Source organism: Humulus lupulus, chromosome 8, assembly GCF_963169125.1.
Source record: "Humulus lupulus chromosome 8, drHumLupu1.1, whole genome shotgun sequence".
Classification (NCBI taxonomy): Eukaryota; Viridiplantae; Streptophyta; class Magnoliopsida; order Rosales; family Cannabaceae; genus Humulus; species Humulus lupulus.
Window position 1 is genome coordinate 148,640,707 of NC_084800.1, and position 21,904 is coordinate 148,662,610.

General features: G+C 46.0%; 1 protein-coding gene across 1 annotated transcript; it reads right to left on the minus strand.

Annotated features, from left to right (window-relative positions):
• Window positions 1-17,321: 17,321 nt before the first annotated feature.
• On the minus strand, window positions 17,322-20,936 carry LOC133798547 (protein NRT1/ PTR FAMILY 2.7-like). The gene is made up of 4 exons (XM_062236884.1): window positions 20,658-20,936; window positions 20,283-20,500; window positions 19,533-20,095; window positions 17,322-18,309 (listed from the first exon to the last, which is right to left on the minus strand). Exons 1-4 carry the CDS (start codon window positions 20,782-20,784, stop codon window positions 17,469-17,471), a joined length of 1,749 nt encoding a protein of 582 aa, XP_062092868.1. The 5' UTR covers window positions 20,785-20,936; the 3' UTR covers window positions 17,322-17,468.
• Between the last annotated feature and the right edge of the window lie 968 nt (window positions 20,937-21,904).

The following is a 21,904-nucleotide window of genomic DNA, read 5'->3' on the forward strand; positions in this document are numbered from 1 at the left end:
TCAGAGAGAGGTTGCAGAAGTTTCAAATCTGTCAAGAGGTGGAGTGTGTAGTGTGTGAAGCTGATATAGAGAGCATGCAGCATTTATTCTTTGAGTGCATATACAGCAGCAGAGTGTTACAGGAAGTGAAGGATAGGCTAAAGTGGAGGACACCAGCAATGTCGATCCATGGGTTGATGAGTAACATAAGGCACAACAGGTTCAAAAAAGGAGTTCTCACAGTCACTTTGGCTGCAATGAGCTATCAACTTTGGCTAAACAAGAATGAAGTGTTATGGAAATATAGATGTAAACAGGTGGTCACAATTGTACAAAATATCAAAAATGAGGTCAGATACAGGATAAAAGGAAATACATACAAAGGACTAACACCTAGAGACATGAACTAGTTTGATCAATTGTAATTAGAACATCAAAAAAATCAGACCTTTATAGGTGCTGTAGAATGTAAATATGTTTGGTCTAATATACTTTTCTCTGAATTACCAAAAAAAAATTCGAGGACGAAATTCTCAGTAGGAGGGGATAGTTGTAACGACCCAAAATCGCTAATAAGGCTTAAAGGCCTTGATTAGTTTGCCAGGAGGGCATTAATGGAATAATTGTGATTTAATGAGTAATTATATGTTTAATAATGTTTATATGATAATTGATTATATTATGTGGTAATATGATATGAAATAAATATGTGATATATGTGAGAACCACATTATTATGTGGACAGGTTCACAGAGCACGACTCAAGACGATTCTAGGGTCAGATAGTAGGAAAAGTCACAACGGGGTTTAAGATATGACTTTGGATAAGACGGGGATACTTTTAGATAGCGGGTAGGGATTTGGACTATTGGGTCATGAAAATATATATATGGAGATATATTTGAGGTTAGGATGTCTAGGCGGGAATATTGGGGGATTTTACCATTTTGGCCTCGGGGACGGTTCCGGCACCCCGATCCTCGGGATTAACTTAACAGATAAGTTAGACATAGAGAAGCTTTTAGAAAAACAACACAAACCGACTTAAACTTAGTCTCAGTTCTCTTTCTCGCTTAAGGGAAAACCAAGGAAAGGAAACACAGAAAAACTAAGGAGAACAAGCTGAAATTTCTGGAATTTGTGGTGAGGATTTGGAGGTTTAGCTCAGGAGTACATCAAGAACTAAACACAGGGATTAAGGCAGAATTAAGAGGGAAAAACTTGGGAACTTAGCTTGGCTATAGCTTGGTGAGGTGATTCTACAGCAAAGGTGATAAAGGCTTAGGCTCGAGAACGGATCGTGCTTGAGAGGCGTTGCTCGTAATTCAATAATCGCACAGACTAAAGGTAAGAAAACTGCACCTGGTTGAGTATATGTGACGGGACTAAGGGCTCCCTAATGTAAATGCTTGAAAAGATGGTATTATGCCATGCAAACAATTTAGTGAACCAACGGCCTAAGGGTGCCAAGGGTTTCACTAGCGCACAGGGCACGGCTCGGCCACTGGTAGCGAGGACAGCTTATTATGCATTGAGCTCGATTTAAGAGGGCCGGAGTCAGTGGGTTAAACAGAGGGTGCGGCCTAAGTCGTCGGCCCTGAACATTATGGGTATTATATGTGATAGAATGTATCTTGAATTGGATTGTATATGTTGAATATCTGTTGAGGATTAACTGATGGGAATACATGCTTATTGAGTTATTTGTCTGTTATCATTGTGTGAGTTATTTATGATGTTTTCTTGCTGGGCCTTAGCTCACGGGTGCTACGTGGTGCAGGTAAAGGCAAGGGCAAATTAGATCAGCCCTGACTGGAGAGCTCAGCGAGCGGAATGTACATAGCCAGGTGCTCGGCCGCCACGGTTGAGATCTAAGCAAGCACATGGAACCTAAAAACTGTCTGTTTTGCCTTAGTATGGCTAGTGGATGTTCAAGTATTTTTGAGAGTCTGTAAATCTGCTCTAACTTTGTTTTTTTATATGGGATCCCATGTCTACTACAGTCTGAATATATGAAATTAGTCTTTTGAGACCGAAACCTTTTTAATCTTAGCTTTTACATGTTTAGTGACACGTTTTCAAACTAACGACTTGATTAGCAAGTCCATCACCTTTTATAAGTACACGGTGTAACGGTCTTGGCTATCCAAGGCGTTATAGATACCAGCTGGTATTGGACAAAACTTATCAAACTTTGCAGGTCTTTGTCCAATTCTAATTTGGCTTCTTCTGTAGTGCATGGAAAGCTTCAGATGGGTAAGCTCTACTCTCTGTTTCTTCCAGGCGAGCGAGTAAGTTATGAGAAGACAGTTTGGTGTAAACTTTCAGTTCCAAAACACAGGTTTATCATGTGGCAAGCTGTTAATCAGAAGCTTCTAACAAGGGACTTACTTCACTCCTGCCATTTGAATATTCCCTGCTTGTTATGCCCAGTTTGTGCTCATGCTGGTGAAAGTCACTCTCATCTATTTTTTTACTGTTTTTTCTCGAAGAGAGTTATGTGCGCTGTCTATGGTTGGCTGGGTGAGATCATTTGGCCTAAAAAGTTTGAGGATTGGCAAATTCGGTTGGCTGGTCGAAGAAGAGGCTGGATGTTTCTTGTGGTGGCAGCGGCTCTTGCTGCCTCAATCTCTTTTATTTGGATTAATAGGAACAATTACTGTTTTGAGTATAGCTGTTTTACTGTTTCTCAAATTGATACTTTGATTAGATTTTCTGTTAAATCTAGAGTTCTAAGCATTAATGCTAGGAACTTGTCTTCAAGAATGAGACAAATGTTAAACTTTGTTTCCAGATTGTATTTTGACGGTGAGTTTTTGCTCCTGCCTTTTGTTGTTCTAGCTTGTTTGATCTATAATATTTTCTTCTTGATCAAAAGAAAAAAAATATATAGTCAATTAGGTAATTGCAAAAGTAGACACTGGTACTAAGAAGAACTGCATCCATGTCCTATATATAAATCTATATACATAAAAGAAAATAAGATTAGAATACCAACTGGTATGTCAAACCAGAGCACGACAGGGTAGCAAAGTACGAATATGTAGTAGTGATCAAAATAAAAATATATGTCCGGTAAACAGTAAATGAGGAGAAAAAATAAGTGTTATCCAGATTTCCGGATAGCGTTTAGATTGATGACCTCGGGGAAGCAGAATTATCGATGTCTTTCACGGAGGGTGACCAGAGCTCGCGGATGGACAGAAAGGCTTCGCCTCTCCTGTCTAGTATCCGGATTACTCTTCCAAACAAGCACAACACGAAAACTCGTCAACTCTCCCGGACTCCCGAAGGATACCCCTTGGGGAGGCCCCTTCCAGGAGAGGCTCTTCGAGTGGTCTCCGCGGAAACAGTTCCGTGCCCCGCACAGAACAAAACCGAACGGTCGAGTCCAGGAGAAGGCATATTTGGAATGATATCCGTCTGACACAGGATCCCGCCTGACACGCCCGTCAGGTCAAAGCCGCACACATCCCAGCACGCCTAAGGGTACCATTTCGCCTACTGTTCCGCTGACAACTTGGAAAAGACGGCTGACTTTGTGTGTTCCCCATACTTTCACGTAAATATACCCACATAGAGTCTGGTAGCCATGCTACTACAGTAATTGTATCCCCTATTTATGGCTGGTGTAATTAAGACTCATGTACGTAGAGAAAAACCCTAATCCGAAACCCTAGCTATAAAGACTCCTTCCTTTTACAAGAAGGAGGAAGGAGAGATCAGATAGAAAAAACTCTACCAAAATCTCTCTAGCTTCATCTTCTTCAAGAGAACCCGAGAGAAACATTGTGAGTGTGTGAAGTTCTTATGCACCAGCCATCTTACTGTAATCTTTTCCAAGTATAATAACATCGACTCGTGGACTAGGGCTTGTTAACGCCTGAACCACGTAAAAACACTGTTTGTTTAGTTACATTTCAGTATTTCTACAGTTCTTATCTTTTTATTATTCTGTTAGTTATTCGTTTCCGAAAAACTCGGTAAACATTTTGGTGCTTTCATTGAGAGCTGTAGGAAGTTGTTAGTCAGCTCTTTTTCTGTGTACGTTTTTTGTATTCACTTCGTACTAAAGAGATGGTGACTACGCGAAAATCCGCTGTTGACAAAAATGCTACGGTCAACCCCGATACCGTGATGGAAGATGTGGTGCAGAGCGAACCCTTAGACTACCGAGGTGAAGACCCGACATCCCGCCAGGATCAGGTCAGTACCGAAGATACAACATACTTAGAAGACGAAGAAGAGTATGTCCAAGACGGTTATTACAAGGACGGCTGCTACTATGAGAAGGACCCAGAACTGGTCCAAGTAGCCGAAGAACTGGTGGCCACTAAGGCCAAGCTTGCTGAGCAGGAGCGCGTCTCCGAAAGAATGCAACGCATGATGGAACGCCTCCAAAGTAAGTTCGGAGATCTAGGCGACTCGGACGAGGATACCTCTGTTCGAGGTGGTGCTGATGCCCCCATGCCGGATCCAGCCGCTGCTGGACCATCCAAAGCCGCCCCTAAAAAGGGCAAAGAAAAAGTTGGAGAGCCTGTGCGTGCTGACGCCCCTGCACCTCCTAAAGGCGTGAATCACCAGGCCGACTGCCCCCCCCGCGCGCAGAAGGTCTCTGGCGCTCCTAAGCCCAGACGCCCTTCAGCCCCAAGGGGGCACTCTGTGCCTAAAGGGCCCGGTGCTAAGGCACCCAGGCCTAGGGGAAGGAACAACCGCCCCAGTGATTCCGTCAATCAGGACGGTCGGGCTGCGAACTCGCACTCCGAAGATAGCTGGTCCACGGTGGACCTAAGAAGAAGGTTGGAGGCCAAGTATGAGAAGGACAAAGGGGAAAAAGCCCGGCCTCGCGGAGATGACCTCCGAAATCATATTAATGACAAGCTCCGGGGACGTGACCTCCCGGAAAGTGATACGAAGAGGCTCGAGGAACAGATTGCTGCCTTGACTAAGCTGGTCCGGAAGCAAAGTGGGGCCCTGTCAGATTCTGAGGAGGAAGACCCGGAACCATGTATTAGGAGGATCGCGGAAACGTCCCTCCCGGATAACTTCAAAATGCCTCACATAGAATTATATGATGGGAGGACAGACCCGCGTACCCACCTAGCTAAATACAATAAAATGATGCAAGTGGCGCGCGTCAGTGAGGACGCCAAATGCATGTGCTTCTCACTCACCCTTACCAAGTCTGCGGAGGACTGGTGGAAAAGATTAGCTCCCGGATCAATCCACAGTTGGAAGGAGCTACAGTCCGCGTTTAGGAGGCAGTTTATTGCTGCCCGCGACCACGACATGGAGGTTGGTTCCTTAACCAACATCAAACAGCAACCCACTGAGAACCTCAAAGCTTTCATTCAGAGAATGATGGAAGCTGCTGCAAAAACCAAGGTCAGCGATGACATGAAGCTGATCGCCCTTCAATCGGGCCTTACTGTCGGCTCCCTGCTATGGGGGGAAATGCAAAGGAGACGGGCAGAAACCCTGTCCGAATTCATGTCAAAAGCTCAGGGAATCATCAACCTTGAGGATGCCTACCAGCAAGCCTTTGGAGTTCCCCCGGCTCCAACCCCTTCCGTGACTGCGCCGAGCTTTGCTTCGCAAGCTCCCGCACCAGTCCTCACGCTTCCAGGAGCCCGATTCACTCCGAGTGTGTATGGGCCTTCCGCGTCTGCTCAGACGCCGGGTCAAACCCATTTCTCTGGGTATGGAGCGGTACAAACCGGATGTAGTATCGCTCCTAGCATGCCGCAGCCGCAAGCGGAAGCCCCGGAACGAAGTTTGAGCCAATCGCGGAGCAAACGAAGCGGAAAAAACTCCAACCGGGGAGACCATTCAAAGAAACCCCGAAAGGATTATGAGCCCAAGTTCACGGAATATACCAGTTTGATAGACTCGCGAGAGAATGTCTATCGGGCGACCTGTAATATGGTCAACTACAGGAAGCCCCCGAAAGTGTCTCACGGAGGAAGGCGTCCGCGAGACTCCAATAAGAGGTGTGAGTTCCACGGAGACGTGGGGCACACCACGAATGAGTGCCTTCAGCTGAAGGATGAGATCGAGTCCCTGGCAAGAGCGGGACACCTCGGTCAGTGGGTGAGAATACCCATAATCTATCCCGGACAGGGGGTAGTTCACGGAGCTGCATATTCACCGGGACAGAGGGGGGCCGCTAGCGCTCCTGGAGCCGGTCACCCTCAAGCTCCCGGGTCTCAGTTCCCAGCACTTTCTCCTCCACTTGCTCCGGCGCCCATTGCCTTGTTGGCTCCAGGGCCAGGCAACCCATATCCGCCCGGCCTTGCTCCGCCACCCGTTGACGGACACGTCGCCACCATTTCCGGAGGACCACACCTTGCCGGAAGCACCCGCAATTCCCAGAAGAGGTACTTGAGGGAGTTAGAGCACGCCGAGGAGATGTGCGCCTTGGTCCAATCACCTGCTCAACGTCCCCGAATGATGGATCTTCCCATCACCTTCACGGAGGACGATGCTCGACATGTGCACTTCCCCCACAATGATCCCCTCGTGGTGGAAGCCCAGATTGCCAATAAGAAGGTCTCACGGGTCTTGATCGATAACGGAAGCTCCGTGAACATCCTCTTCAAAGCGGCCTTCCACGCGATCGGATTGACCGAGACGGACCTGGCCCCATGCCCCATCCAGCTTCAAGGTTTCAATGGGGACGCACTCATGCCATTAGGCAAAATTCAACTTCCGGTCACCCTCAGAGGAGAAAGCGACGCTTGTGCCTTCAAGCATAGCACATTCGTGGTGGTCGACTGCCCCACGGCGTATAATGCCATCTTAGGCCGACCGGTCCTGATCGATTGTGGGGCCATAACCTCGATACGTCACTTATGCTTGAAGTTTCCCTGCGACGATGGGCGTATTGGCACCCTCCGAGGAGACCAGAGAAGTGCACGGAGCTGTTATAACGTCTCCGTCCGAGCCGTCTACACGGTCCGAGAGACGTTTGCTGCCATTCCTTTGGCGGAAGTATTGCCAGAAACTAGGGATGCTCAGGAGGCATACTTTGACGAACTCGACCCAAGAGTGGGAATCGAGAAAGCAATAGAGCCGATGGAGGAAGTCGAAGAGGTGATCCTCAATCCGGGAGAACCCACCAAGGTCATTCAGGTGGGGAAAAACCTGCCGTCGGTCGTTCGAGATAAGATCGTGGCCACTGTGAAGGATAATCAGGATATCCTGGCATGGTGCCACGCTGATATGACGGGGATTAATCCCAATTCGCCAAAAGAGGAGGCCGCTGGACCCAGTGAGAGCCGAAGCCGTCAAAGCTGAAGTGGACAAATTGATGTCCATAGGCTTTCTCCAGGAGTCGCACTATCCCGTGTGGTTGGCCAACCCAGTTCTGGTCCCGAAACCCGATGGGTCCTGGAGAATGTGCATTGACTTCACGGACCTAAACAGGGCCTGCCCGAAAGATTGTTTCCCTCTCCCGCGAATCGATCAGATGGTGGACGCTACTTCCGGGTACGAACTCTTATCCTTCATGGATGCGTACTCCGGATACAACCAGATCAAGATGCATGTCGCGGACCAGGAACACACCAGCTTCCTCACGGATAAGGGTGTCTACTGTTACGTGGTCATGCCTTTCGGTTTGAAGAATGCTGGGGCGACTTACCAGCGTCTGCTAAACAGAATGTTCAAGGACCAACTGGGGAGGAACATGGAGGTGTACGTGGACGACATGTTGGTAAAGTCCAAGACCTCCGGGGACCACAGTAACGACCTTGAGGAAGCTTTCGCCGTGATCCGAAAGTACGGGATGAAACTAAATCCAAAGAAATGTACTTTCGGGGTCTCGTCTGGGAAGTTCCTCGGTTTTATTGTCAGCTCCCGCGGCGTGGAAGCAAACCCTGAGAAAATAAAGGCGTTCATAGATATGCCTTCCCCCCGGAAGCATAAGGATGTCCAGAGCGTTACCGGAAGGATAGCTGCTCTCAGTCGCTTCGTATCCAAGGCCACCGACAAGTGTATCCCCTTCTTCAATGTTCTGCGAGGGAACAAGAATTTCGAGTGGACCCCCGAATGCGAAGCGGCCTTCCAACACCTCAAAGAACATTTAACCCGAGCCCCCATTCTGTCCAAGCCGGTCGAAGGAGAGGCGTTGTTCTTATACCTAGCTGTGACTGAGCACGCAGTAAGTGCCGCTCTCGTCCGGGAAGATGGCCGTATCCAGCTCCCTGTGTATTACGTAAGCAAGAGGTTATTGGACGCCGAGTCCAGATATTCGATGATCGAGAAACTCTCCCTCTGCTTGCTGATCGCTTCACGGAAGCTGAGGCCATATTTCCAGGCGCACACCATCAAAGTACTCACCAACCACCCTCTCCGACAAGTCCTGCAGAAGCCCGAGTCTTCTGGCAGATTGCTTAAGTGGGCCATGGAACTAAGCCAGTTCGACGTCCACTACCAACCGCGTGTTTCCATAAAAGGTCAAGCTCTCGCGGACTTTATTGTGGAGTGCTCGGGAATGAATGACCTCCCAGAAGATCCTGTCCCGGAACTTCCCACCTGGAAGGTCTACGTAGACGGAGCCTCAAATGAAAAAGGAGCTGGAGCGGGGGTTATCCTAATATCTCCCCAAGGGCATCAGCTCCAGAGCGCCATCCGTTTCGCATTCCCAGCATCCAACAACGAGGCAGAACACGAAGCCATGTTAGCTGGGTTACGACTGGCCAGAGAAGTCGGAGCCCAAAAAATCGAAGTGTACAGCGACTCCCTACTTGTGGTAAACCAAATATCCGGGGAATACCAGACGAAAGGCGAAAGGATGGCTGCCTACGTGTCTCTCTCCCGCGACCTACTGCAGCATTTCAAAGGCTACAAAATCCGCCAGGTCCCCCGGGACCAGAACTCACTTGCGGACACGCTGGCCAAGCTTGCAACGGACCCGGAGATTGAACAGTATGGCTTAGTCCCCATCGGGCACTTAGAAGCCCCCAGTACTGAGATGCGAAGGATAAACGCCATCATCGACCATTCCCACTCCTGGATAGGACCCATCCTCAGATTTCTCACCACCGGAGAACTCCCCACTGATAAAGCTGACGCAAGGAAGCTCCAGTATCAAGCCCCCCGATACGTGGTTATGGATGGAAAGCTTTACCGCAGGGGGTTGTCCATACCCTTCCTTAGGTGTGTTGCCGGAACCGAAGTCAGCACCATCATCCATGAGATTCACGGAGGCTTCTGTGGCGATCATACCTCCGGGCTGAGCCTCTCCAAAAAAATCCTTCGACAAGGATACTTCTGGCCCACCATGAAGAAAGATTGTGTGGATTATGTCAGGAAGTGTGAGCAGTGCCAGAGGTACGCCAAGGTTCCGCGAGCGCCGCCTACGGAAATTACCCTAATGACCAGCCCCTGGCCGTTCGCCGTTTGGGGCTTTGACCTAGTAGGTTCCCTCCCCACTGGAAAGGGTGGAGTGAAGTACGCCATAGTCGCGGTAGACTACTTCACCAAATGGGCTGAAGCTGAACCTATGAACACGGTCACATCTAAAAAAGCACTGGATTTTGTCATCAGGAATATAGTGTGTCGTTTTGGGCTTCCACGGAAAATTGTGTCCGACAACGGAAAGCAGTTTGACAGTGAACACTTCACGAACTTCTGTGCTTCGCATGGAATTATCAAAAGCTTTTCCGCAGTCGCCAGACCCCAGGCTAATGGACAAGTGGAAGCTGTAAACAAAATATTAAAAACCACGTTGAAGAAAAAACTCCAAGCCTGCAAGGCTCACTGGCCGGAAGAACTTCCGCGAGTACTTTGGGCCTATCGCACAACAGAGAGAACTTCGACGGGGCACACGCCTTATTCCATGACCTTCGGTTGCGAGGCCGTCATCCCAGTAGAAGCTATGATCCCCTCTCACAGGCAAGACACCTACGATCCTACCCGGAACCATGCCCTCCTCCAGGAGTCCTTAGACATGATCGAAGAGCTCCGGGAGCAGTCGCAGGTCCAACTAAAAATGTACCAAGGCAAGATAGCCCGACACTTTAACACGAGAGTCCAGAGCCGTGCATTCGAAGTTGGGGACCTTGTCCTACGGAGAGTATTTCCTGCTACGCAGGATCCGGGAGTAGGAGTCCTCGGACCCAACTGGGAAGGCCCCTACGAAGTCCAAGAAAAAGTGGGCCATGGGACGTATCACTTAAAGAGACTCGACGGATCTAAAGTCCCGCGCGCCTGGAACACGGAGCACCTCCGCCGTTACTACCAGTAAGCCCCGGACCATCCAGTCGGAAGTCCTTGGTGAAAATAACAAAAGTGAAAAATGTGGAAATAATCCTCCCTGTTGTAAAACTAGCGCCTAGCAGGCTATTTTAATGAAACACGGAGGGATTCACTCCGCTTTTACTGCACTTTTTATCCCTATGTTCAAAGCTGCGTTTTAACAAGCGACCACGCGGTCCGGAGACGTCCGGACCCCACGCTCACTTGGGGGGTATACATGGCTAAGGCTTAGCCATACGCCCCTTGAACAAAACGTACACAGAACACCACTTATGTGCTAGCATTGTGTTTGAAGTTTTTAAATTGTTTTGCTCTAATTGTTAAGCTTAGGTTTATTTGTTGCCATGAACATGCTTGCATTACGTGTCATATGTGCATTATGTGCTTAAGTGAAAATTGCCACAGAAATGCCTGCCATTATGTATCATGAGAATTATCTCTTGTGTAGCCCAGCGATGGACGGGACTGGGGGTTGAGGCACGTTCATAGAGCTACGCCAAAACACCCCCAGCTCCTTGACAAGTCCTTTGCAGAATTCTCCGCGAGCTCTGTAGAGCTTTGCTTCGCAAGCTCCAGCTCCGGGTCCCGCAAGGCGAAAGATGGCAAGATCCGCGAGCGCTGAAGAGCTTTGCTTTGCAAGCTCCAGCTCCGGGTCCCGCAAGACAAAAGATGGCAAGATCCGCGAGCGCTGTAAAGCTTTGCTTCGCATGCTCCAGCTCCGGATCCCGCAAGGCAAAAGATGGCAAGATCCGCGAGCGCTCTAAAGCTTTGCTTCGCGCGGATCTAGCCTCGCAGGGCTCCATGCCAGGTCCCTGAAGCCAGCCACCATGAGGTTCGCAACAACAGTTAGTTTTGCTTCGCAAAGATCTAACCTTAAGTCTAGCGACGCTCACCAAAAGAACTCCCGTTCCAAACAATGGAACGACTCACCTTAGCAATCCCAGCGAACAGTATAACTACAAGTCCCGGGATTGGCTATTTGCCTCAGGAAAGATAAAGTACGGTGAAAGGAGCCTGGCCGTTGGAACCAGAAAACCTTCGTAACCTAGAAACTACGTGGGGAAAGACATCATCCGTTAAAGCTTCAACTGGGAAGTGCATAAGTTTTGGCCGTTGGAACCAAAACCCCATACGCCCCTACAACAGTTTCTACCGTATAAATGTCTACCCTAAGCGCAAAGATAAATAAAGAACTCGGCAGAAAAAGAAAGGAGAATGCTATGATTATGGCAAAATTGTCCGCAATGAAAAACTCAAAATGAAAAACAATTAAAGATAAAACCCCTTCAAGCATTGGGGGTAACTACAGCGTCCACGACCGCAGCTTCGGGGGCATCTGTTTCAGCTGAGGCTGGCGGAGTCGGCTCATTGGAAGGAGGGATTTGGTCATGAGAAGGTTCAGAGGTCCCCGCCTCTCCGGGATCTCCCGCCTCAGGAGCTTCAGCACGTTCGTCAATGTTATAAGTTTGGACGTACGCCTCTGGGCCCTGATCCCACACGAGTAGCTTCTCCCTCATGGCTTCGGCATCATCTCCCAGATAGCCTAACACCTCCGGGTTCACTTTCCAGAGTTGATGCATGAGGACCACATGCGATATATTAATAGTCCTGTTCAGTATCACCTCAGCATCCTCCTTCTCCTTCAACCGCTCCGCCTCGGAGGTTGCCAGCTGTGCTTCCGCGGCAGTTAGTTGGGCCCTCAATTTTTCCATTTCGGCCTTGGAGGCATCCCGCTCCCCCTTAAGAGAATCAATCGCCTTGCGCTGCTCCCTATTTTGGTTCAGCACGGATTGCTTCTCGGTCACATGCCCCCTGGCAGTGAATTGCAAAGCCCCGATCTCTTTATCCTTCTCGGCGAGCCCCAACTGAAGCATAGACACGAGATCCCTGCTCCTCTTATGGAGTTGCTCCTCGTCGTGCAGCTTACTCTGAAGAGTGGAATATTCCTCTTGCCGCTTAAGGAGGAGATCGTTCTTTGATTGCAAGCGGGCTTCCAGGGTATCTTTCTCCACCTTGGCTTGGGACAGCTCTTCCCGGAGCTTGGAGTTTTCGGTCTTAATCCCATCCGACCGCTGTCTAAACTCATTCTCTGCCTTGGCCCGGTACTCTTGATATTTGGCAAGATATTTCTTCTCCGCCTCTTCTTCAGCCGTGCGCCGGGCCTGATCAATCTTCTCCGAAGCCCCCAAGGCCTGTTGGGTCAGTTTCTGTTTCTCCGCTTCCAAGGCCTGGCGAGCCAGTTGGCTCTCCTCCAGCTGAACCAGAGCTGCACCAACCTCCCGGAACGAGCGTTCCGCGATCATAGAGGCCTGCAAGGAAAGACAACAGAATGAGCTAAAGCAGGACCAAAAGACAGATGGTCCCAAAAAAAAATAACAACTGACGGCTTACCCCGGACAGTTGCTGCTTCACAGCGTGTGTCAGCAACAGCGGATCCTTGCTGCTGCTGATGGCCCATTTCTCAGAATTGAGCTCGCATAAGCTCAGGGCCATGTCCTCCATCATCTCAGCTCCGAACGGCGCCAATGCACGTCCGAGCCTAGGCACCAGCCTCTTCTCCAAGGCTGGACCATCCAGAACCGCTCCGGCCGGGTGAGGAGATCTCACCCCCTCGGCCAGCTCAGCCCTCTTCACGGCAGACAAGTTATCTGCCCTTCCCTGAGTAACGGCCTTCTCCGCCTCTAGCCGCCTCTTCAAAATACTATCGGCCCGTCTTACACCCTCCAGGAGGGCAGCGGGAAAACTGGTCGGCTTCCGCGGAAAGTGGAACTTCAGGCCAGGCAGGGGAAGATTGGTTGTCTGAGAAGACGGAGACCCCGGAAGGGTGGACCCCCTTTGGGCTGGAGGAGGAGGCAGCCGGGGTATTAAGGCCCCGGTCTGTTGCTTTTGCTGCTGCGGTAGCAGAAGTAATTGCCCTTGTTGCTGCTGCTGGTTTGGATGTTGCTGTTGCTGCTGCTGCGGCGTTGGTGATTGTCTCTCTTGTTCCTGTTGCTGCTGTTGTTGTAGTTGTGATTGCTGTCGTTGCTGTTGTTGTTGCCTTCGACCGGGAGAAGAGTGTCTAAGGCGTTTGTTCTTAGCACCCTCAGCATCTTCTCCGGGACGCTTGCTCACCCCAGTTGTCCTCACGGGGAACACAAGCCCTTCCCCGTCGCTACTGCTACTCGAGACCATCATAGTCTCGGAAGGCCCTTCAACAGGGGACTTCTCTACCCTCGGAGACGCTTGCGCCTCGCCACTTGTCTTCTTGGGGGAGGCAGCCTTACCTCCCCTACCAGCCTTGGTCTTCCGTCCTTTCCCCGTGGGCGGGTCTTGGCTGGTGGCAGCCTTCTTAATAAGCAAAGTAACCCTCCCCAACATCTTGGCTTCGGGATACTCTGCAAGAAACGTACAAAGCAAGGTTAACGAACCAACAAGAAATGAGAAAGAAGATAAGCGGAAGACAAGACAATCAGCAACATAAAAGTACAAGCAAGCCCGCCAGCAGGGAACAAGAAACAAGAAAAAGAAAAGTTTGAAAGGGACGACCATGCACGAGAAACGTGGATGGCCTTCCCCGAGCAAAACAAAACATCGCTTCCTGCTCTAGGAAGCTCCCGTACTCCTTGAAGTCCGGGAAGAACATGCTGAGAGAAGAAGGGTCAACCATGATGACACCTTCTGGCAGACTACCATCACTCAGACACCAGAGGAGCTCATCTACCCTATCACAGTACCTGTCGAAAGGTATCCTACGCGGATCTAGCCTAAGGAAACGAGGATCAAACCCCATCTGAGAGGTTTGGGAAACTTCAGACAGGCTGGGGGTGTGGATCAATCGAAAACTAGTCTTACCTCTCCCGGAGGAACTAGCCCCCGGAGCCCCTTCGTTAGGGTAAGCCGCGGCGTGGCGAGCCTCGATCTCCTCTCCCTCCGGCTGGGGGTCGGGGAACCTCTCTGCCCAACTAGGAGATAGAGTATTTTCGTCCCGAGCGGCTTGGGTGATCACCTTAGACAGCTCCAGGGCAATCTGCTCCCGGATGTCAGCCGACACCTGAGTCTGCCCCCTACCACTTACTGGCTCGATATTTTGGAAGGAGGCGAGTAACCCATACTCCGTCAACGATTCGGAGGTCACAAGTCCCTCCACTCTCAACTCTTCCTCAGAAAGCCCTTCGTAGAACTTGGACCTCCTTATCATCTCCGCGCAGCGAGGTGTCCGCGGAACGACTTCTGCAAAAATCAAATACAAGCGTTAGAGATCCTCCCAAAAGGCAAATCAAACACAAAGAAACAAAGTTGAAAAGGAAAAGAGGAAACACTTACCAGGGATTTTGAAGTCCAAAGATAGAGCTGGCACCCTCTTCAGCGGGAAGCCAGTCGTCAGGAACCAGTATTCCCGGAGGTCTGGAACCCTCGCGGTATGACAAGTGGGGCACATCACATCCGGGTGCCTTTCTAGCCTGTAAAACCCCACCTTGTCTGAGTGACCCCTCATAGGCTGAGACTTCAACCCATAAAAGTACAGCACCTCCTCCGGGGTAGGAGCTTCCAGTCTCCGGGACTTGCAAAAGATGAACCACCCCGCTAAGAGCTTGTAGCTGGGAGGAATTAACTGGAAGGGGGCAATCCCCGCCTTCACACAGAAATTGGCGAAGTAACTCCTTAGGGGCAAGTGCGCTCCGCACACTATGTGTGCCCAGCTCCAGGCACCAAAGCCCTCGTGGCTCTGGCTAGCTGACTCGCCCAGCACCGACAGACGGTGCCACATCAGACCTGGGATGTTCTTCAGGCCTGCCTCAGAGGAATACAGCTCCAGCATGCCATAATTCCTGAAAAGGTTCGGTTTTTGGTCCATCTCCCAAATGGAACTATTGGAGGTTGGTGGGCTAGCCGCGACCGCTTTCGCCTTTCCTTTCCCCTTTCCACCAGCGATAGGAGAGCCCTTCTCTTGGGCAGATTCAGCCTCCCCCGCAGCAAGGAGTTGTTCCTTCGAGATGTTCGTCACTGGACAAAAGAAAAGAAAGAAGAAAACACTCTAAGCAGTCAGCACCCTTGTCATACCCTAGTGGTATCAAAGGCGTCGGGGAGACCCTCCCCGAAATCTGCTTGGAGAGGCTCCCACCGAGCTTGCCGAGGGATTGGCACCATGCCACCCGAAGGACAGCAAGGAACCAGACTCAGACCCCGAGCCTAAGCCCACCAAAAGAAGTGTTTTTCCAGAGAAAGACACCCTAAAGGCGTTCATGCTTATGCCCTAAAACAGCAAAACAAGGGACGACTTTCCAAACGCAAATCGCCAAAACACGCAGAAAAGGCTACTTATCGACTCACAATCAATCACATGCCTACCAAAGCCCTATTCACACATGCACATAAGCAATAATGGCAGAAACCTCTACTCTAACAACTACCAACAACCTAAGGTTTGGGAGGAAAGAGCAAAGTAGAAATACTTACTGATATTCGGGTAGGTGGAGGTTGAAGGAGTAACTGGATCACTGCACAGCACGATCGCGAGAAGTAAAAGCTGCAAAGATGAACGGCGATTCAAACCAGGAACTTCGGGGAATAAACCCACTACCAAATCAAAAAGAAAAGTTTCCAGATACTTACCAAAAGAAATGGCAAGTTCGGAGGAACGTAAGCTGGGAAGCCTGAGAGTTCGAAGGTTTGGAAATCTGAAAATCCTAAAGATGGAGAATCTGAAAGCGTAAAGAGGAAGAAAGGTCCTTTCCCTCGTTTTTATAGCAGGGAAGAAGCCGTTTCGAATTCCTCGAGTGGACGGTCCCGATCTTCCCATTCCATGTGCGTCAGATCCAACGGCTGGAGAGGAAGCGACGATCCTATTTATGACTCCTCGGATGGGAATAAAGTATTTATTTCCCATCATTACACCACCTCGGGCCCTGAGTACCATTAAAAACCGTCAAATAGTCAGATGACTGACGCACGCATCCTCAACCAGTCGCCTCACGCACACGTCTTGGTCGCAGAACCATTCACAGAATGACACGTGATCCTTGCCGCACTTGAGTACTTGATCTCAAACAGAAGAAATTCCTTTTTCTCTTTCATACTAATACTCAGGCGGGAAAAAGGAACCCTTCCGGGAACACAGAAGGTGCCCCCTCGCCTAGTCTAAGAAGCCGATTGTACAAGCTCCCGGATCTCTCAAAGCTCCGCGACCTTGGGGGGTAAATGTTATCCAGATTTCCGGATAGCGTTTAGATTGATGACCTCGGGGAAGCAGAATTATCGATGTCTTTCACGGAGGGTGACCAGAGCTCGCGGATGGACAGAAAGGCTTCGCCTCTCCTGTCTAGTATCCGGATTACTCTTCCAAACAAGCACAACACGGAAACTCGTCAACTCTCCCGGACTCCCGAAGGATACCCCTCGGGGAGGCCCCTTCCAGGAGAGGCTCTTCGAGTGGTCTCCGCGGAAACAGTTCCGTGCCCCGCACAGAACAAAACCGAACGGTCGAGTCCAGGAGAAGGCATATTTGGAATGATATCCGTCTGACACAGGATCCCGCCTGACACGCCCGTCAGGTCAAAGCCGCACACATCCCAGCACGCCTAAGGGTACCATTTCGCCTACTGTTCCACTGACAACTTGGAAAAGACGGCTGACTTTGTGTGTTCCCCATACTTTCACGTAAATATACCCACATAGAGTCTGGTAGCCATGCTACTACAGTAATTGTATCCCCTATTTATGGCTGGTGTAATTAAGACTCATGTACGTAGAGAAAAACCCTAATCCGAAACCCTAGCTATAAAGACTCCTTCCTTTTACAAGAAGGAGGAAGGAGAGATCAGATAGAAAAAACTCTACCAAAATCTCTCTAGCTTCATCTTCTTCAAGAGAACCCGAGAGAAACATTGTGAGTGTGTGAAGTTCTTATGCACCAGCCATCTTACTGTAATCTTTTCCAAGTATAATAACATCGACTCGTGGACTAGGGCTTGTTAACGCCTGAACCACGTAAAAACACTGTTTGTTTAGTTACATTTCAGTATTTCTACAGTTCTTATCTTTTTATTATTCTGTTAGTTATTCGTTTCCGAAAAACTCGGTAAACAATAAGTGTTTTACGAAAAAGTACCAATTTGCAATAGCAGTGTTCATTAATTAATTTAAAATTGTTTAGAAGTACAGAGTAAACTAATGCTGAATTTTTTTTAACAAAAGACACTCAGCTGCATACATTTATTTATTTATAAATTTGATGCTGGAAATTAAATTAATCAAGATGACTGCGGGTCAATATTATCTTGTTGGTCATATTGGTAGTTATACATGCTAGCACAAACCAAGTAGTACCCAGAATTCAATACTCCAATGGCTGCACACAACCAATACACTAAATCTACTCGTCCTTCGTTTATATTATCAGGTAGCCAACCGGTAGCCCGCCCTATCAAATCGGTCACTACAGCACTGAGGTAATACCCTAATCCAATCAAAAGTGATATCATAGCTGTTGAAGTACTTTTCAGCGATTCCGGAAACTCTCGGTAGTACAATGCAACTTGTCCCGGGAACTGAAATGCCTCGCCCAACCCCATAACGGCTAGAGTCAGCACCAGCCACAAGGCCGACATGGGAACCACCGAACCGGACCGGTCAGGCGTTACGACGAGCCCGTGTGTTCGAGTCAAGTGGAGCCGTCTCGCCTCGATTATGGCAGAACCGACCAAAGCTAAAATATTGATGGCGTGGCCCACTCCTATTCGTTGGAGATGTGTTAGGGGACGGCCGCTTAGTTTTTGCCACGCAGGGAGTAGGAAACGGTTAATGATGAAGATTGAAATGGCTGTTGACATGAGGCTAGAGACTAGGAATGTGGAAGCTGGGATTTTGATGGAGCCCATGTGTCTATCCATGGTTAGGGCTTGGACAGTTGAGAGGCTGTTCACTACGGCAATGGTGATGCTTAAGAGAATACCGGTTGACCATAGTGGAATGATTTTTATTACCTTTTTTAAATCTTCGACTTCTTCAACAGTGCACAACTTCCATGATTTTGAGTAAACGCCATCTACTTGTTTGTCGTTTTGAGTTTTCAATGCTGCACGGTTCAAGAACCTGCATATATAAACAATAATAATATGATCATTAATTAATTATTATATCCGTAAAAGATAAGAATAGGGAAGGATATAAGAAACTGAAATGTTTTATATATCAATTTATATATTTATATATATATATATATGTTATATTATGATCGGTAGGTCGGAGTTTGACTAATTAACATATTTTTTGTATCTTTTAGCAGAAATTACTAATAGTAAGAGCAATAATTAGTTATTGTTTATTATCATGTGTTCGTTGGCTTACTAATTTTATATATAAATTACGAAATTTTCAAACGAAATTTGGAGAGATTTAATATATGTGTAATCATACGTAATATGATCCTTTAGCATATATTATTATTTTATATTTTTATATATATAGACACGATTGAAATTTGATATGTATGCGCACCACATGTAATTATGCAGACATTATTGCTTTCTAGTGGAGCAATATGAGTGTACGAGAAGAATACATCATTCTCAGTGAGTCTTTCCTACAGCAGGAGTGTTGACATTCAATGATTTAAAAAAATTAAGAAGTGGAAACCAAGATATCACTTAACAATAGTTCAATACAAGCAAGTCTCTGAGAATCTAGCTGGTCAATTAAAATATGTATGTAAGCATGATAAACTTAATTTTAGAGATTTAATTTAAAAACACTACATATAATAATAAAGGGTACGTCTTTGAAAAAGCTAAAAAGAAGGAATATTATGTCACCTGTAACTAGAAAAGGATGAGCATTGACAAAAACTTTTATTAGCCAAGACATGTCGTGTTACTGCTTATAGCCTCACACAATATAAATATTTTAATATATTTAGTCACATTACATAGTGATAAAGGATCGGTCTGTCAACAAGCCATAAGTGAGAGAATAATTTACCTCACTTTTGTAGCATTTGGATGGTAGACTCATATTTAAATATACTTATATATAATTATATGCTCAATATATTAAATAAATAGACAGGAGATCAGAGAGAGAAGAAAAATAGTGCACAACTAGCAATATCTGGGAAATTAAAATCCATTTGCAAAAATACATATTTTAAAAACCAATTTATACAATATCTGTTAGACAACATATATTCAACATTAATTTGTTGAGTTGCTAGTAATTTTGTGAATAATATGTTTTAAAGACACCGTTTTCTTTAAACACTACCTTATTTCTAGCAAATAAATATCCGTATTATATATGAAATATATCATAATGTATACCTGAATTTTTTACTCGGCTGGGATTTAGTTTGAAAAATCTTCGAAGTCGCATCAGCAGAAGAATAATAATAATCAGATGCGTCGGAGAAACTTCCTTTGGTTATTATTTTCCTCTTCTTAATGGCTGCAACGAATACTCTTGCCATGCTCACAAAAGGGCTTCCCTTGGGCTTGACATGGCGATAGAATCGTTTTCCCAGCAAAAACACGGCCAACCCAACCACCGTGGCCACGAGGCAAATCCCAAACCCTAATCCCCATCCGACGTTGTCCTCGAGGTACACGAGACCGATAAAGCTGATTCCGTTCCCGATGAACAAGACAACGAAGTACCAGTTGAAGAAGCTTGCCTGGTCATCACTTTTTTGAAACTGGTCAGCTCCCATGGTGGCGATCGTGAAGCGAGACCCACCTATTCCCACTGTGGTCAGCCCCATCGCCGCGTACAGAAAGAAATACTGAAAAATTGTGGGGCTCTCGCATGGCGTAGTAGTAGTACTAGTTGAACATGATGGGGGCCTTAGTGAGTTCACACTGGCTATAAGGGTTAGCATTACCATGCCCTGAAAAAGTTTGAAGAAAGATTATTTCTCCCTCAAACTTCAATATATATTATTCATTTATACATCAACACACATGGAATCAAATTAACAATATATTGGAATTTACTTCATGGCTAGCTATTCTTGGAATTTCGTCCAAATGATTATAATATTCACGTATAAACTTTGACTAAGTTAGTAAATTTACCAACAAAGCAATGAAAGATGATATGCTGACGACGGCGAAGTTACCGGCGAAGGAGTCGGCGAGAACGGCACCGGCGATCGGAAAAAGATTGACAAAGCCAAAGCCAACATTGTTGATCTTTGTAGCGGCTATGCTCCCAATATTAAACTTTGTTATCAAAAATACAATCCAATTTGATCCCCAACCACCCGCAGCGATCGAAAGACCCGCCAAATTGCCTGCAAGAAAAATATGTATGCGAAAAACCCAAATAAAAGTAGTAATAATATTAGCACACTTCAAAATATATATTTTTCAAAATAAAATTAAAACAGAAATAATATAGAGTTTATTTATAATAAATTTGTCAATTTAGTCAAAATTTAGACGAGAGACCAAGTATAAAGGGGAAGGTAATCCAGCCTCCACTTTTACAATAATCACGATCATCATCTTGGGCTAATTCTAGTAGTTGATCATCTCTTGTGACAGAAGTGGTGGTTTGGTTAAGAGAACGGTCCATCTTCTTTTTCTTTTACATGGAAGTATGCAGTGGGTGAATTTAAGAAGAGAGGGCCGCAATATATTTATATTGCGCACATATTATTAGTATGCACTCTTAAGCACATATTTCTCTCTCTCCTTGAACATATAAGTATATATTATTATTAACCCCACAACGAGAATGAGTGGATGGAGGACATATGTGTGTGTATATATGTATATATATTCGTAGAGAGTCACTTTAGTTTTTTTTTTTTTCATGTCACCGATATATATGCGTGCCAGTCCTTTTAGATGAGAGATAGATTGATTTAATTTACAGCAAGCAAGCATAGCATGATAAGTAGCACAATACATTTTAATATATAGAAAAAAAAAAAGTGTCACTACTGGAATGGAATGGAGGACCCACGCAGTAAAGATAATGTGTACATAACACACCTAAAATCTGTCATGTAAAACTTTGGTCTTTCCATTTTCATTTTGGATCTTTATTTAGTTTTAAAGTTATAAATATTTTCTATAATTTTAATAAAAACTGATTTTTTTTTTTTTAAATATATACATATAATAGAATAAATTATTGTTATATAGTATATATAAATATTTATATTAATAATCTATATATATATATATAACATCTACACATAACGTTGATATATATATATATTTACACATATTTATATAAAATACAATAATATTTAAAAAAAATTAATAATAGAAATAAAATAAGAATAAAAAAGTCATAGTGTAGACAAAGATATATATAAATATATGCATCAACTATTTCTAGTTTCTAATATATCTCGCAATGTCCTTTGGTGAATTTAATGAAGAAAAAGAGCTTCAATTTAATCTAATATATATTTTGATTAATTAATTAATTTATTTTTGTTTAAGTTTATGTTTGTTCTAGTTTTTAAATTTGGCACTCACAACAAAAAATTATATACTATAAGTTTAATATAATATTAAGTTTAATTAAATATTATTTAAGTTATAAAATTTATGGTTTTATTATTTTTAAATAATTACCATTATAAAATATCTCAAAAATATCTTATTTTAATTTGTTTAATTATTTATTTATTTAATTTTAAGTCATATTTACAATTTACAGTTAAATATAAAAATATTTT

Bases quoted from the DNA above. Each gene is read 5' to 3' on its own strand.
- LOC133798547 (XM_062236884.1), bottom strand. From the start codon at position 20,784: ATGGACCGTTCTCTTAACCAAACCACCACTTCTGTCACAAGAGATGAT. The intron at 20,096-20,282 runs GTAAATTTACTA...AAACTTTTTCAG, and splicing joins CATCTTTCATTGCTTTGTTG to GGCATGGTAATGCTAACCCT. The intron at 18,310-19,532 runs GTATACATTATG...TTATATATGCAG, and splicing joins CAGCCGAGTAAAAAATTCAG to GTTCTTGAACCGTGCAGCAT.